The 15,967-nt window shown below is 27.5% G+C and overlaps 2 protein-coding genes across 2 annotated transcripts; both read left to right on the top strand.

Moving 5' to 3' along the window:
- Positions 1 to 894: 894 nt before the first annotated feature.
- LOC122510846 lies at positions 895 to 4,928 on the top strand. The gene is made up of 2 exons (XM_043625785.1): positions 895 to 983; positions 3,938 to 4,928. Exon 2 carries the CDS (start codon positions 3,954 to 3,956, stop codon positions 4,452 to 4,454), a length of 501 nt encoding a protein of 166 aa, XP_043481720.1. The 5' UTR covers positions 895 to 983; positions 3,938 to 3,953; the 3' UTR covers positions 4,455 to 4,928.
- Positions 4,929 to 6,319: 1,391 nt separating this feature from the next.
- On the top strand, positions 6,320 to 15,663 carry LOC122510862 (mediator of RNA polymerase II transcription subunit 15-like). Its single transcript, XM_043625802.1, has 4 exons — positions 6,320 to 6,464; positions 7,843 to 11,661; positions 12,086 to 12,131; positions 14,921 to 15,663. Exons 1-4 carry the CDS (start codon positions 6,396 to 6,398, stop codon positions 15,199 to 15,201), a joined length of 4,215 nt encoding a protein of 1,404 aa, XP_043481737.1. The 5' UTR covers positions 6,320 to 6,395; the 3' UTR covers positions 15,202 to 15,663.
- The last annotated feature ends 304 nt before the right edge of the window (positions 15,664 to 15,967 follow it).

Here is a 15,967-nt window from a genome sequence, read left to right as displayed (position 1 = left end):
ACCATATTTTCAAACATTGTACCACTTGATTGAATAATCAAATAATTAATCAAATAAAAATAATTACTTCAGCAATATTTCTTGTAAGTGGGATCGAACCCTGCACCCTTGAGATTCAAACCGAACACGCTAGCCACTCAGCCACACAGAACTACTCAAAGCAACCAAATATTTTCTCTAAAAGCAAAAAATCTTCTTCAAAATTTTTCGTTAAATTTCTCCAAGTAAAAAATATTTGTAGCGATATTTATTGAAATTTGTGTCTTTCAATCCAAGATTCATAGTCATCAACTGAATGCGAAGCAGAAATAATTTCATTAAATAATTCCCCCACTTTTTCCACATGTAATAAACAAGTGAGTAAAATTAAATACCAGAGGGAGAAAAAATATTGAAAATTCTCTGTAACATAAATAACTTGATAAATGTAATTAGAGCCAAAGCTTAAGGAGCAGATTTGTATTATTATGTATAATTTTTTTTTTTTTTTTGCAAAAATTATGAAAAGGAAGGAAAAGATTTCTGATCATTCGAGGTTGAACTTGTGTTTTGATATTAAAGAACAATCGGTATCGTGTGTCTTTATAGTTCTATTAATATCAGTTGGCAAGGTAATGAGAATAGTTTTTCGTTCATCTTCTTATTTCACAATATCTATAATGCAAAAATAATATATCGGTAGTACCTACTCGTTTTACATATAAGTTATAAATGGAGACGGCTTAACCTTGCAATAATAAGGGAGAACGAAAGACGGAAATAGTGTAACGATAATCTTTCACGACCGCAATGTTTTCGATAGGGATTTTTAAAGTTAGGTGAGAATTTTTATAAGATATTTTTTTTTTTTTTTTTGAGTAAAATATGAGTAGTGCAATCTTTAGACGTTAGTATAAAATCTCAACAATCTTTGCTCAATTCATCAGAAGTACCTGCAAAAGTCATTGTGATACACAAACTTGGAGTTTATTGTTTCTCTGAAGGTACTTTATTAATTGTAAAACTTATAATTAATTACAAAACTCATTCCACTAATTAACACTTAATTATTTAATTGCAAAAGTTAATCCATTAATTAAAACTTGAATAATTAACTGCAAAACTCAATCAACTAATTAAGTCTTAATTATTTGATTGTAAAACTTAAGACATTGATTAAAAATTGATTTATTGTAAAGTTCAATCCATTAATTGAATTTTAATTATCTGATTGTGAAAGTTAATCCATTAATTAATTGCAAAACTCAATCCACTAATTAAAACTTAATTATTTGATTATAAAAGTTAATTAATTAAAACTTGATATAATTACAAATAATTGTAGAAATTCAATTATTTTCAAAAGTAATAAAATTCTTCGCAAAAATTCAATTATGTTCGAAAATCTTTAAAAATTCTTGTCAAAATTTCAATTATCTTTAGAAATAATTAAATTCTTATCCAAAATTCAATTATTTTCAAGTGTAATAAAATTCTTCGCAGAAATTCAATTATTTTCAAAAGCAATAATATTCTTCGCAGAAATTCAATTATTTTCAAAAGCAATAATATTCTTCGCAAAAATTCAATTATGTTCAACAATTTTTAAAAATTCTTGGCAAAATTTCAATTATCTTTAGAAATAATTAAATTCTTCTTCAAAATTCAATTATTTTCAAAAATTTTAATAAAATTTTTAGAAAAGTAATAAAATTCTTCGCAGAAATTCAATTATGTTCAACAATTTTTAAAAATTCTCCTCAAAATTTCAATTATCTTTAGAAATTCTTCTCCAAAATTCAATTATTTTCAAAAAATTTAATTATTTTCAAAATATTTCCTCAATTCAATGATTTTCAATATCTACTATTTTCATAAAATTTTCCAAAAAAATTCAATTATTTAAAAAAACAATTTAATAGAATTCTACACAAACTTTTAATTATTTTCAAAAAATAATAAAAATTTCACAAAAATTTCATTATTTACAAATTTTTGTTATAAATTTCTTCGCAATCATTCAATTATTTTCGTAAATAATAAAATTCTTTTTAGGAATTCAATCATTTTCAAAAATAATAAAACTCATTGCAGAATTTCAATTATTTTTAATACAATTTTAATCGAATTCCTGGAAAAAAATCTTAAAAATAAATTGTTATTTTTGTATTTAAATAATTGAATTTTAGTAGAATTTTCTCATAAACATTGATTTAAAAATAGATTACAGTTAAAATTTTAAATTAAAATTGAATATTAAAATAAATTAGAGCGTAAATTTTTAGAAATAATTGAATTTTGAAAAGTGACAGATTAAAATCTTTGAAAATTTAAATTTTTCATATTTATAACCAACAATTCTTTCGAATTAATTTTAATCCTTCGTAAAAATTAAATTTTGTTCGAAAAAAAAATAAAATTCTTCTTAGGGATTCAATTATTTTTAATACAATTTTAATCGAATTTCTCTAAAAATTTAATTATTCTTAAAAATTTTATTAAAATTCGTCGAGAGAATTCACATATTTAAAAATTTATTTGATAAAATTCATAACGAGCATTCGATTTTAAGAAACATTTAATTAATAAATTATTTATTTGTATATTTAAATAATTTAATTCTCGTAGAATTTTCTAATAAAAATTGATTTAAAAATTAATTTCAGTTAAAATTTTAGATTATAATTGAATATTAAGAGTATTTTAAAATAATTATAGAATAATTTAATAATTTTAGAAATAATTGAATTTTGCAAAGGTTTAATTTTAAAAATTGTCAAAATTTTAACTATTTTCAAAAATTTTCTACAATTCAATGATTTTCCAATATCTACTATTTTAATAAAATTTTCTAAAAGAATTCAATATTATTTAAAATTTAAATTTAATTATTTTCATAAATAATGAAAATTTCACAGAAATTCAATTATTTACAAAAATTTTTATATAAATTTTCTTCACAATAATTCAATTATTTTCATAAATAATAACAATTTTGCAGGGATTTAATTATTTTCACAAAAATATAATGAAACTTATCGCAGAATGTCAATTATTTTTAATGCGAATTTTTAATCGAATTTCTCGAAAAATCTAATTATTCTTAAAAATTTTATTAAAATTCGTCGAAAGAATTTAATTTAATTATTCAAAAATTTGTTGGTAAAATTTTTCACGAGAATTCAATTTTAAGAAACATTCAATAATTTAATTATTCAAAAATTTGTTGGTAAAATTTTTTACGAGAATTCAATTTTAAGAAACATTCAATAATTTAATTATTTAAAAATTTTGTTCATCAAATTCTTTAGGAGAATTTAATTTTAAAAAACATTCAATAATTTGATAATTTAAAAATTTGATGATCAAATTCTTTATGAGAATTTAATTTTAAGAAACATTCAATTATTCAATAAATTATTTATTTTCGTATTTAAATAATTGAATTCCAGTGGAATATTCTAATAAAAATTGATTTAAAAATTAATGTCAGTTAAAATTTTAAATAATAATTGCATATTAAAAGCAATATAGCGTGAATTTTGATAAATAATTGAATTTTGAAATAAATTTTTTTGAAAAAGTTTATTTGAATCTTTTTTAGTTTTAAGTTTTTATTTTCTAATATTTATTTAATTGAAGAATTTACAAATAATTGAAATTTCGTAAAATTAAATATTGTAAAGAAATGTATTTGAAGATTGTCAAAGAACTTTTTTTGAAAATTATTAAAAATAATAAATTATTAAAAAAAGATTTAAAGAAGAATTTCAGTTAAAAATTCTTATTTGTAGTTTTAGTAATTTTTCATCTTTGGTCCTTAAAGTCCATGATTATAAATACTTTCACTGGTTCGAGCCGCAAAAAATAACAATTCTTTTTATTTTATTATTTCCTTTTTTCTCCTTTTAACTTTTTTTGGTAATTAATTTTTCTCTCCATTTTGAATTTTTCACAGTGAAACCAAAGAAGTCATGATTTTCCCAATTGTTTTCGGTCTTGTTGCCATTTTCGTGGCTGAATCGTCAGCCGTTTCAATTGGAGTGACGTCACTGGTACCCGGAGCACACGTGGGTGTTGATGGACGTGTTGTAGACACCCCAGAAGTCGTGGCGGCCAAAGCCGAACACGCAGTGGCACATTTAAATGAAAGAATCAATTTAGTGAATGAGGCAGTGAGATCGGCCGATTTTCCCGTGACATCCGTTTTCACACCAGTTTCCGGAGTTGGTGTTGGTACCATTTTCACGACAAACGGAGTTGTACCAATTGGCGTCGATATCTCGCAAATTGTTCGCTCGAATCAAGTGGTGCCAACTGTCGTTGCCGTTGACAATGGCCGTGTTGTTTTTGACAATTCCGAAGTGAGACTCGCCAGAGCCGAGCAAGTCATTGCACAATTGGCTGAAAAAGTACGACTCGTCAATGACAATAGTCGAGTGGTCGATGGCGTTGTTTCTTCAGACGTTCAGTAATAATACAATTTTTTTGTCTCCTTTGAAAAAAAAAATTGATAGTTTCACTTTTATCTATTTTTCCCCACAAACTGCCCGGAATTTTCTTTTTTTCGAAATTAATTATTATTAAATGTTTGTCTTAATTTTGTAGCTGTGGTAATTACTTTATATGGTATTGTAAATACTACAGGGTAATTTTCTTTTGTTTTAATGTTTACTTCATGGCAAGTGTCGTTGGAATTGAAACAAATTGATGATGAATTTTTTTTGTTGATTTTGGAGTGAATTGAAAGAAAAAAATGAATTTTCATTTTTGAAAAATGAATTTTTCCTGAAATGTTTGTAATCCTACGACTTGCTGTGATGTAATTATTTTTATTAGATTTAAATATATGGGAAATGTTGCAAAAAATACTCGAGGAAAAATTACTGGTGGTACTTTTAAATATGTGTAAATAAATGAATAAATAAATAAAGATCTTGGAAAATCTTTTAAAAAATTACTTTTTTAATCGTACACGTCGAATAATTTCAGAAGATAATGTTTACATTTAATTAGTGCGATAATTAGCAGTAATGGCCATTACTGAACAGTTTTGATAAATAATTAAATTTTTTTGACGAATTTCTTTAAATTTTCGGAAAAATAATGTTCTTTTTTTAATTTTAATTAAAAATTTGGAAAATAATTTCGAATTAAACAAAAAATTGTTTCAATCTTTTAAAATAATCTTGTTTGTTTATAATTATAATTAAAAATTTGTTTAATTCAATTTTATTAAAATGCATTGATACTAATAATTGAATTTCTGCAAAGAATTTTACTATTTGAATCCTTCAAAAGAATGTTATTTATTCTTGAACTTTTGTTATTTTCTTGTTCTTCTTTTGTTTTATTATTCTTTTGTTCACTTTTATTGTTCTTTAATTATTTTTTCTATTTTTGTTCCTTTATTATTTTCTTTATTAGCAGGAATTTTTATAAACTTCAATATTTAAACAAATAAAATTAATAATTAAAAAAATTAAAAATACTAGAAATAGAAAATGAAAGAAATCGACAATATAATTAAAAAAAAAAAATGTAAAAAATGAGAAAAATAGTTTTGCGAATAATAATAAAAAGAGAAAGAGTGAAAAAGAGAAAATTGAAGAAGAAGAAAAGAATGAGAAAAAAGAAAACAAAAAAAGAGGAAGGAAACAAAATTTTGGCGAAGACAACTTTTCAACAAGCAGCATTCAAGACACTTTTGGTGTTATAAAACATTTTCCACCATAAAAAATACTTGACATTAATTTCCAAACGTGCAACACATACGCACGTCTAAACATTAAATTCGCAAAAAGATTTACAGCCTTTGAATAAATTAAACTTATCAGCCTTGGTTGAAATTTGAAAAAGAGTACAAAATTTATGATCTAGAAAGATCATTTTCGACTCTTTGAAAACAAAAAGAAAAAAAATTCTGAAAAGCACACATACACTTTATATTATATTATCTGACCCCAAAGAATCCTTGAGTAAAATTCGAAGGAAATCCAAGAGCGCAAATATTTACCTCTTTTTGATCCAATGTGACGTTTTTAAGCACATAGCACCACCACCACTACCACCACCATCATCATCAACATCATGATCATAAAAAATGGAAGAAGCTTTGAAAAAAGCATTATTTGAAGAAGCAAATGGTCCGGTTTACATCGGTCTCTCTTTGCCTCCTCGACAATATATATTTGACCTTGAATTGTGAAAATACCAGTTTTGCAAACTACTTTGCCGGGTCCTCATCTGGAGTCTTTTGCTCGTTTAGGTATGAGCTTATTTTACACTCCTGTATATACATGTGTAAAGAGGCGTAAGTGAGATGAGGCACAAAAAAAAGTGGACGAAGGGGGTGAGAGAGACGTTGTCGATGCACACCTCTTCTTCTTCTTCTTCGCATATATAAACTTGTCAGTATGGCAAATATTTTGCATTATGTTTCTGTCGACTGTCCTATGTACCAATTCAGCATGAGGACAACGTTTGTAAGAAAATTTTTGTTTTTTCAAAAGAATTCAAATTATTTCTTTGAAATATAGTTTCCTAAATTTTTGAAACAGTGTTTTTTTTTCTAAAATCAGTGATTTTTATTTGTTTTGCAAATTATTCAGTGCGGTTAATAGTGAACTATGTTTGATCACTGATCAGATCGATTGTTTTAAAAAAATGATGATCAAAATAGTCTTTTTGATTCTTGATCGATTTTTGTTTTAGAATCTCTTTTTTTTGTTTTTGACTTTTTTTTCTTGTTATTCTTTTTGGTTTTCTTTGTTTCTTTATTTTCTATTTGATAAACCTTTTGTTTCTTTTTGTTTTCCTTTTTGTAGCATTTCGTTCCTCTTTATTTATCGTCTGGTTTTTCTTCTTTTCTTCTCTTTTTTGTTTTTCTTCTTGTTTTACTTTTTTTGTCCTATTGTTTTTCTTCTTGTTTTACTTTTTTGTCCTATTATTTTTCTTCTTGTTTTTCATTTGGTTTTTTTGTTCATCTTCTTGTTGTTCTTTTAGTTTTTCCTTGTGCTTCTTTCTGTTTTTCTTTTTTTTTCATTATTTTTCTTGCTTTTTTGTTTTCTTTTGATTTTTTTGTTTTTCTTCTTGATTTTTTTTGCTTCACTTTTTTTAATACTCTTCTTGTTTTTCCTTCTTGTTGTTCTTTTAGTTTTTCCTTGTGCTTCTTTTTGTTTTTCTTTTTTTGCATTATTCTTCTTGATTTTTTTTGTTTTTCTTCTTGATTTTTTTTTGCTTCACTTTTTTTTAATACTCTCCTTGTTTTTCCTTTCGATTTTTTCTTTTGACTCTTTTTGTTTTTCTTTTGGTTTTTCTTCTTGTGCATTTTCTCCCCTTTCTTTCAGTTCTTTTCTTTTGCTTCTCTTTATTTTTCTTCATTTTCTATTTGATTTTCCTTTTGTTTTTCTTTTCGTTTTTTTGTTTCTCTTCTTGTTTTTCTCCTTGTTTTTTTTGTTTGTCATTTTGTTCTTCTTTTTGTTTTTCATTTGGTTTTATTCTTGTTCATCTTCTTGTTTTTCTTTTTGTATTCTTCTTCCTTTTTTCCAGTTTTTTCTTTTGCTTCTTGTTTTTCGTTTTTATTTTCTTTTTGTTTCTTTTGGTTTTTCTTCTTGACATTTTTTTGTTCTTCTTTTCGTGTTTCCTGTTGTTTTCTTTTTGTTTTTCTTCTCGTGTTTCTTTTTATTTCTTCTTACTTTTCTTTTTGTTTTTTCTTTTGTTTCTTCTTATTTTTTCTCTAGTGTTTCTGGTTTTTCGTTTCGTTTTCTGTTTTGATTTGTTCTTCTTGTTTTTTCTTCTATTTTTCCATTTGTTTCTTTTCGTTTGTAAAATTTGGTTTTGACATTCTCATTTTTCTTGCAGCAAATCCTGATATCAATAATCCTCTCATCGGTGGCTTATTCATTAGCAAAATCACCGCAAACACCTGTTTACATTGGCTATCAGGACAGTCTGGGACAGTATAGTTTTGGATACAGTGCACCAGAATCGGCGAGATCGGAGGTACGTCAAGCAAATGGTGAAACAAGAGGATCGTTCAGTTATGTCGACACTGATGGCGTAATTCAACGGGCAAAATATACAGCCGATGAGGAGCATGGCTTTCAAATAGCAGCCACTAATCTACCACGAAATGTGGAAGACACACCTGAGGTGATGGCTGCAAGAGAAGCTCATCTCAAGGCATTAAAATTGGCCTATCAACGAGATGAGCACGAGCAAACAATGTTGAATCATCAGACATTTCTGCAACAATTGGGACTAAAACGATTGGATCAATCATCATCAGGTGCTCATCAACAAATCGCAGGTCAGGAGAATTCGAATCAGAAACTGTTGGATCAATCATCGACTGGTGTTGTTGATCATCAATTGAAAGGTCAGCTGCATTCATATCAGCAGCATTTGGATCAAAAACAAACAGATCATAAGCACCTGGATCAGCAAAGTTTGAGTCATCAGCATTTGGACCAGAAACATTTGAGTCAGCAGTATTCGGATCAGCAGCAAAAAGATTATAAGCACCAGGATCAGCAACATTTCAGTCATCAACAAAAAGACCATCATTACTTGAATCAGCAGCAAGCGGATCAACAACTATTAAATCAGCAGCAAGTGAATCAAAAACTTTCAAATCAACAGCAATCGTTAGATCAACAGCACTCGGATCAGCAACATTTGAGTCATCAGCAATCACTAAGTCAGCAGCACTCGGATCAGCAACATTTGAGCCATCAGCAATCACTAGGTCAGCAGCACTCGGATCAGCAATCACAAAGTCAGCAGCATTCGGATCAGCCAACATCACACCAGCAGAATCTAGATAGGCAAAAACAAAGTGTGCTAACATTTGGTCAACGAATAAGCGATCATCATTCGGAGCAGCAAGCAATAGATATACAGAATTTGAATCAGCAACCTTTGATTCCACAGTTATTGTCCAAATTGAACTCGAATCAATTTGTAAATCATAACTCGAATCTGCAAAAAATCGCTCTGCAAAATTTGCATCAGCAATCCGTAGTTCATTCTCAGTTGGATCAGACGTTAGGCCCGCAAAGTTCGGATCCGCAAGCTTCAGATCATCAGCAAACATTAGGACATCAGCAATTGGGTCAGCAACATTTAGTGCAGGTGGGAAAAATTCCTAAAGACCCAGCGCAATATCAGCCGGTTCAGGATGCAACCTACGAGCAAGGATCTTCGAAAACGTCTCCCCAGTCTAGTCAACAAACTTTGGAAAATCAACAATCAAAGCAGCATTCAAACATTCACTTAGAAAAAAATTTGGATCAGCCACAGTTGTTTCAACCAAATTTGTCCAATGATAAATTAAACCAACCAAACCTGGAATCGAGTAAATTGCAACAATCAATATTAGAGTCCAGTAAATTGAATCAACCACAGCTGGATAAAAAACAAGAGGATCAGGAAAAATTGAATCAACCACAATTGGATCCAAGAAAGTTCAACCAACAACAATATCAATCTGTAGGACAGAAAGAGATTTCAGATAAGAGTCCAATTCAACAATATCAATCAGTGGCACAACAAGACAGTTCTGATAGGAATCCAATTCAGCAACAGAATCAGCCAGTGGGTCAAGAAATTTCCGATAGAAATCCAATTCATTTGCAACTTTTGAGAAAACAACAGTCCGATCAAAAATTACCAGTCACGAGTCTGGATAACCAACCAGTACTGCTACAATACCCAAATCAGTATCCCTTTCTGGATCAACCGATTCTGGGACACCAACCATTCGGTCAACGATTATCCAACGAACGTCAACGCCCGTCAATAGGAAAACTGGGCCAAAAGTTAAGCGCTTATCAACAACAATCACAAAACAAATTTTCAGGAACACAAACTTTAAATCGACCCCAATTTTTAAAAGCAGAAAAAGATGATCAAAAGCAGCAGAAGATTAATCAACGGATATTAACGAGTCCTCTGTCTGAACATCCAAAAAATCAACTGTCACAATTTTCTGATCCAACGAAATTATTGAAACCAATAGGACAGCAACAACCGAGTCAGGATCAATTAAGTCAGCAGCAATTTTCACCGCAATCTAGTCAACAGCAGTTGGGTCCACAATTTGGTCAGCAGCAGTTACAGCAACAACCATTGAATCAGCAACCACTGAATCAAAATGAATTAGGTCCACAATTTGGTCAGCAGCAGATAAATCAATTAGGTCAGCAATCATTGATTTCAAATCCATTGAATCAACAGCAATTTGATCCACAACTGTTGAGTCAACCATTTGGAAATCAACCATTTAATCCTAATTCACTGAATCTAGCGCAATTAGATCAGCAGCAATTGAATCAACAACAATTTGGTCAGCAGCAGTTGCAGCAGCAACCATTGAACCAACCACAATTTGATCAGCAACAGTTAGGTCAACAACAATTTGGTCCACAGCAATTAAGTCAACAACAATTCGGTCCACAGCAATTAAGTCAACAACAATTCGTTCCACAGCAGTTAAGTCAACAACAATTCGATCCACAGCAGTTTGGTCAACAGCAATTAGCTTCACAGCATTTAAATCAACAACAATTTGATCAGCAGCAATTGAATCAACAACAATTGGGTCCACAACAGTTTAATCAACAACAGTTGGGTATACAGCAATTGGATCAGAGTCAATTAATTCAACCGCAAATAGCCCAGCCACAAGTGAATCAATTTGGTCAACAACAGTTTGATCAGCAGCATTTGGGACTACAGCAATCAAATCAACAACAATTGGGTCCACAACAGCTGAGTCAACAACAATTGGATCCACAGCAATTGAGTCAGCAACAATTAGATTCACAGCAACTTGGTCAGCAGTTGTTAAGTCAGCAGCAATTGAATCCACAACAATTGGGTCAGAATCCGTTACAGCAGCAACAATTCGATCAGCAGCAATTGAATCAACAGCAGTTGGGCCAGAATCCATTTCAGCAGCAACAATTTGATCAGCAGCAATTGAATCAACAACAGTTGGGTCAGAATCCGTTTCAGCAGCAACAATTTGATCAACAGCAATTGAATCAACAACAGTTGGGTCAGAATCCGTTTCAGCAGCAATTGAGTCAGAATCAGCAGCAACAATTCGATCAGCAGCAATTGAATCAACAACAGAAACCTTCGGATATTCAGAAATTAATACAAAATCAGTTTAATCATCGACAATTTATTCAGCAGCAAATGGATCAAATACAATTAGCGCAGCATCATTTAAATTCACAACAATTAAGTCAACAGCAATTGAATCCACAACAATTGGCTCAACGTCAGAATGAATTGCATCAGTTTGCTTTGACGGAATTGAGTCCAGAGCAACTGATTCAACATCAATTTAATCAACAGCAATTGAATCAACAACAATTTGGTCAACAACAACAACATCGACAACAATTTCATCCACAACGATCGCAACAATTAAATGATAACGATTTACGAATAACAAAAATTCTTGCCGGTGTTGGTGGTAATCAATTCCAAATTCCTGTTCCTGGTGCTGAAAATCAACTGATTCCTCAGGGAATAAAAAAAAATGATGGACAAAATGACGCTGACCAAGACTTACAAAATTTTCCATCTACTTCAGGTCAATATGCTAGTGATAAAAAAGGGGAAGCTGTGAAAAATAATTTACACGAACAAAAGTCGAAACCAAATCAAGTAAATATGACAAAAAAATAATAAAGTATTTTGTTGGAAAATTTTTTTGACTTATTTCCGAAATTATCCTCTATAACAGAGAATATTTCCAATTTTTTTTTATTTCTGGAATATTTCATTGGAATATTGAAAAAAATCGTCTAGAAATATTCCAGAAATATTTATTTTTACTAATTTGTAAATTTTAATTTAATGTTTAGTAATTTTTACTAATTACTAATTTACAAATTTTTTACTACTATTTTACTAATTGTAATTATAATTTACGAATTAATTCACTAATTTTTTTTACTATTATTTTCCTAATTGTTAGGAATATTTAGAAAATTTAAAATTATTATTTAGCTACTAAATTAAATATTTTTTTGTTATTAAATTAAAGTTGTTACAATAACAAACTAATGTTATAAATAATTTGTTACAGGGACAACTTGGCTTTCTGAAACATCAAGGCGAATCTCAAAGTATTGGTGAGTTAATTAATTTATTTAGACTTAATTATAATTAAAAAAAATTTAATTAACATAAACCTCAACAACACGGATTATTCCATAAAATATTAACAGAGAATATTAGAAAAATATTTTATTAATTTCATTCAAAATATTTCATTGCAAATATTTATTTGAAATATTCTATTTGAATATTACTATAATATTGCTTATTTAATGTTAAAAATATTACCTTTTTAAATTAACAATTTTTTACAAATTTTTTTTACAAAATTAATTAACAATCATAATTTGTTTATATTAATAATTTATTAATAATTTATTATTAATATTTTAATATTAATAATATTAAATATTAATAATATTTACAATATTCCAGGAATGCAAATGGAATAGTTCGTGCTATTGGAGTATTAAATTTTTTTTAGTAATTAATTATTTCCAATATTCAATTTTTAATGTTTTCAAAAAATACAAAAAAGATAAAAATGCAAAGAGTAATTAAGGAAATTAGTTAAGATTTTTTGTATTATTAATTAATTGATGAATTATATTTCAAAAAATAAAAAAAGACGAATACGAAAAGTAATTATAAGAAAATGAATGAATTAATTAAATTAATAATTAAATTACAATTATTGATGAATAAAAAATAAAAAAAAATTAAATAATTAAAAAATAAAACTGAGTGTTTAAATATTTTTCAAAAAGTTAATTTGAAAAGATTTAAAAAAATTCCGCTCGAAAATAACTATATGTCTGTAGTGTAGGATAAAAGTGAAATAATTTATTAATTAGCTCCTAATTAAAAAGTAGTGAATCACCTTGATAAGAGAGAGAAAGAGAGTTGAATTTCGCGTACGACTTTTACAAAGTCATCAGGTAGTCTTTATTATTTTTTATGCAATCCAGTTAGCGATCCAGAGCAAATATCGTTTGCAAACCGCAAATCCACCTTCCCTTTCTTTTTCGTTATATGACTCTCTTTTATTACCGCCGGCAAGGTCGTCTCACTTCCGGGGTCGATATTCGATCAAGGTCAATTCAACCACATGACCATAATTATTTTATCTCGTGGAAATTAAAAAAAAAAGTTTGACATTTTTCACAAAAATTTTTATTCACTTCTTCTCTTTGTTCTTGATTTTAATTGATTATCGATTTTTATTTGGATTTTTTTTGGAATTTGGAGAGATATTCCACTAATAGGTAATAAAAGAAATATTCGCGGAATATTCCTTTGGAATATTTTGTCTAACGCTATTAAAATAACTAATATTTAAATATTTACAGCCACATTATGACTGTAATATTATATTTTTATATTTTGGAATATTCTTGAGAAATTTTATTTAAAAAATTTGGAATATTTAAAAGTACATTTGGAATATTTAAATGTAATATTAAAAAAATTTTCTTAAAAATATTACAGAAGTATTTCATTGGAATACTGTGGAATATTTAATTCGAATACTGTTAAATATTTTATTGGAATATTGTGGAATATTTTATTGGAATATGGTGGAATATTTTATTGAAATAATTTGGAATATTTCATTGAAACACTATGGAAAATTTTATCCTAATTTTATTTTTTTATTTTTATTTTTTATTTATATTGAATATTCCATGATTTTGGTTGGAAAATGTTTTACGAAATATTGTCAAAATATTGTTAACAAATATTCCAAGAAGATTATTGTCGAAATATTGTATGATTTTTGTGAAAAATATTTTTCTTGATCTTTAACAGAAATAGTGCAGGAAAATTTTCGTGGAATATTGTAGTAATATTACTGCAATATTGTAGGAATTTGGTACAAAATATTTTTAGTAAAATTTAAAAAAAAGAATTTAATTTTTTCGAAGAATATTCTTGTCTAAAATTTATGAAATCCTGAGGGAATATTTTAGTAAAATTATTTTCGGTTTCTCTCGGATATTCGTATTGGAATATCAAAGGTAATTTCTAGAATATTATTTTGGAATATTTTTCGTATTGCATCTAATTTTTCGTATAAAATTTATGAAATTCTGTCAGAATATTTTAGTGGAACTATTAGTTTTCTACTGGAATGTTCGTAGTGGAATATCTAAGATAATTTCTGGAATATTCTATTGAAATATTTTCAGTGTTAAAGTGTAAAAATCTATAAAATCCTGTGGGAATATTTTATTAGGATTATTGAAAGTTTCCACCAGAATATTCTTAGAGGAATATCTAAAGTAATTTCTGGAATATTCTTTGGAATATTTTTTGTATTTGACTATTCATAAATGTGTAAAATTTATAAAATTCTTTGGAAATATTTTAGCAGAATTATTATAGTTTTCTACTGGAATATTCCTAGTGGAATATCCAAGGTAATTTTTGGAATATTCCTTGGAATATTTTTCGTATTTAACTATTCATGTATACGTGTAAAATTTATTAAATCCTCTGGGAATATTTTAGTGGGGAATAGTGGGAAAACTTAGTGGAATTTCTAAACTAATTTGTGGAATATTCTTTTGGAATATTTTTCGTATTGTATTTAATTTTTCGTATTCGTCTAAAATTTATGACAATCACTCAAAATATTTTAGGGAGATTATTTTAGGTTTTCGAGATTTCTATTAGGATATTACTAGTGGAATTTCTAAGATAATCTCCGGAATATCTTTTGGGAATATTTTTCGTATTCTTTGCATTAGAAAGTTGGAAAAAAAAAATTTCTTGACTACTGTAAATGAAAAAAATTTTCTTTCTCATTATTCATGTGAATTAGTATAGTTGTAATTTTAAAAAGAAAAAAAAAATTTAACAGGCATGTTAGCCAACTGGATAAGGAAGAACGAGACGCATCCAGTGGAAGGATTTATGACGCAGGCTAATCTCAAGGATAAAAAACCCACAACGAATGCTGGGAGTCAATTATTTCAACTTGTTACGCCCGGTCACATTAGTAAACCCTTCATTGTTCCCTCAAATTATGTACCTTTAAAAAATTCCAACGACGCTATGGGAATGCTTTTGCAACCAACATTTTCCGCTCAATGTTTTATAACTCGTGCCGATCAGCTTGGTAATCTCGTCGATGTAAATTAACGCCCTTTTTTTCATTTTTTTTTTTTTTTGATAGACGGCTTATAATTTTAAATACTTTTTCCCAAGCCTGTCACTCATACAAGTCATTATTCTAGGATTTAAAGATATTCTCTTCCCTTTTTCATTTTTTCTCTTCCCCAACAAGTTTCTCGTAAGATTTTTTTTTTCCTTTTCACTTTCGCGTAAAATCATTTTGCATGGAAAAAAATATAAATGGTGTTTTTTCTTTTTGCAATATTGCAAAATTTAATTAACATCTAAACAGAAATTGTATATGATATGTAAATTATTATTAAATACGAAAATGGAAAAAATTTTAGACGTTTAATTTCAAATCTAATTACTGTATGGGAGAAAAATTGGAGAATTTGATTAATTCTGATTATGTAACAATTAAAAATGTATAATTACAAATGTTTTTCAATTTTAATAAAATTCAATTTGCAGATTTTTTTACGAAAAGAATATGTTCTCTTTATTCAGTGTAATTTTATTCACTATTTAAATGGCGATTTTCTTTTATTAACAAACATCTTCTTAATCAAAGTATTAATTAATTATTAATCATTAAACAACTTTTTTTTTAATAATTAAAGAAAACAATTGTTAACCGCTGCAGTGAAAAATTGAGTTAATTTTTTATTGTCTATATCGACTATATCAACCGTAAAGTAATATCAATTAATAATAATAATTAATTGTTGCATTAATTAAGTATTAATTTTAGAACTAATTACTTATTGATTATTGATTACTTCATTTAATA

This window comes from Leptopilina heterotoma, unplaced genomic scaffold, assembly GCF_015476425.1.
Source record: "Leptopilina heterotoma isolate Lh14 unplaced genomic scaffold, ASM1547642v1 Lhet_76, whole genome shotgun sequence".
In the NCBI taxonomy this organism is placed as follows: Eukaryota; Metazoa; Arthropoda; class Insecta; order Hymenoptera; family Figitidae; genus Leptopilina; species Leptopilina heterotoma.
The sequence above is the reverse complement of the archived record's forward strand: the minus strand, read 5'-3'. Positions and strand labels throughout refer to the sequence as shown.

Bases quoted from the DNA above. Each gene is read 5' to 3' on its own strand.
- LOC122510846 (XM_043625785.1), top strand. From the start codon at position 3,954: ATGATTTTCCCAATTGTTTTCGGTCTTGTTGCCATTTTCGTGGCTGAA.
- LOC122510862 (XM_043625802.1), top strand. From the start codon at position 6,396: ATGGCAAATATTTTGCATTATGTTTCTGTCGACTGTCCTATGTACCAA. The intron at 11,662-12,085 runs GTAAATATGACA...AATTTGTTACAG, and splicing joins AAAAGTCGAAACCAAATCAA to GGACAACTTGGCTTTCTGAA. The intron at 12,132-14,920 runs GTGAGTTAATTA...AAAATTTAACAG, and splicing joins AGGCGAATCTCAAAGTATTG to GCATGTTAGCCAACTGGATA.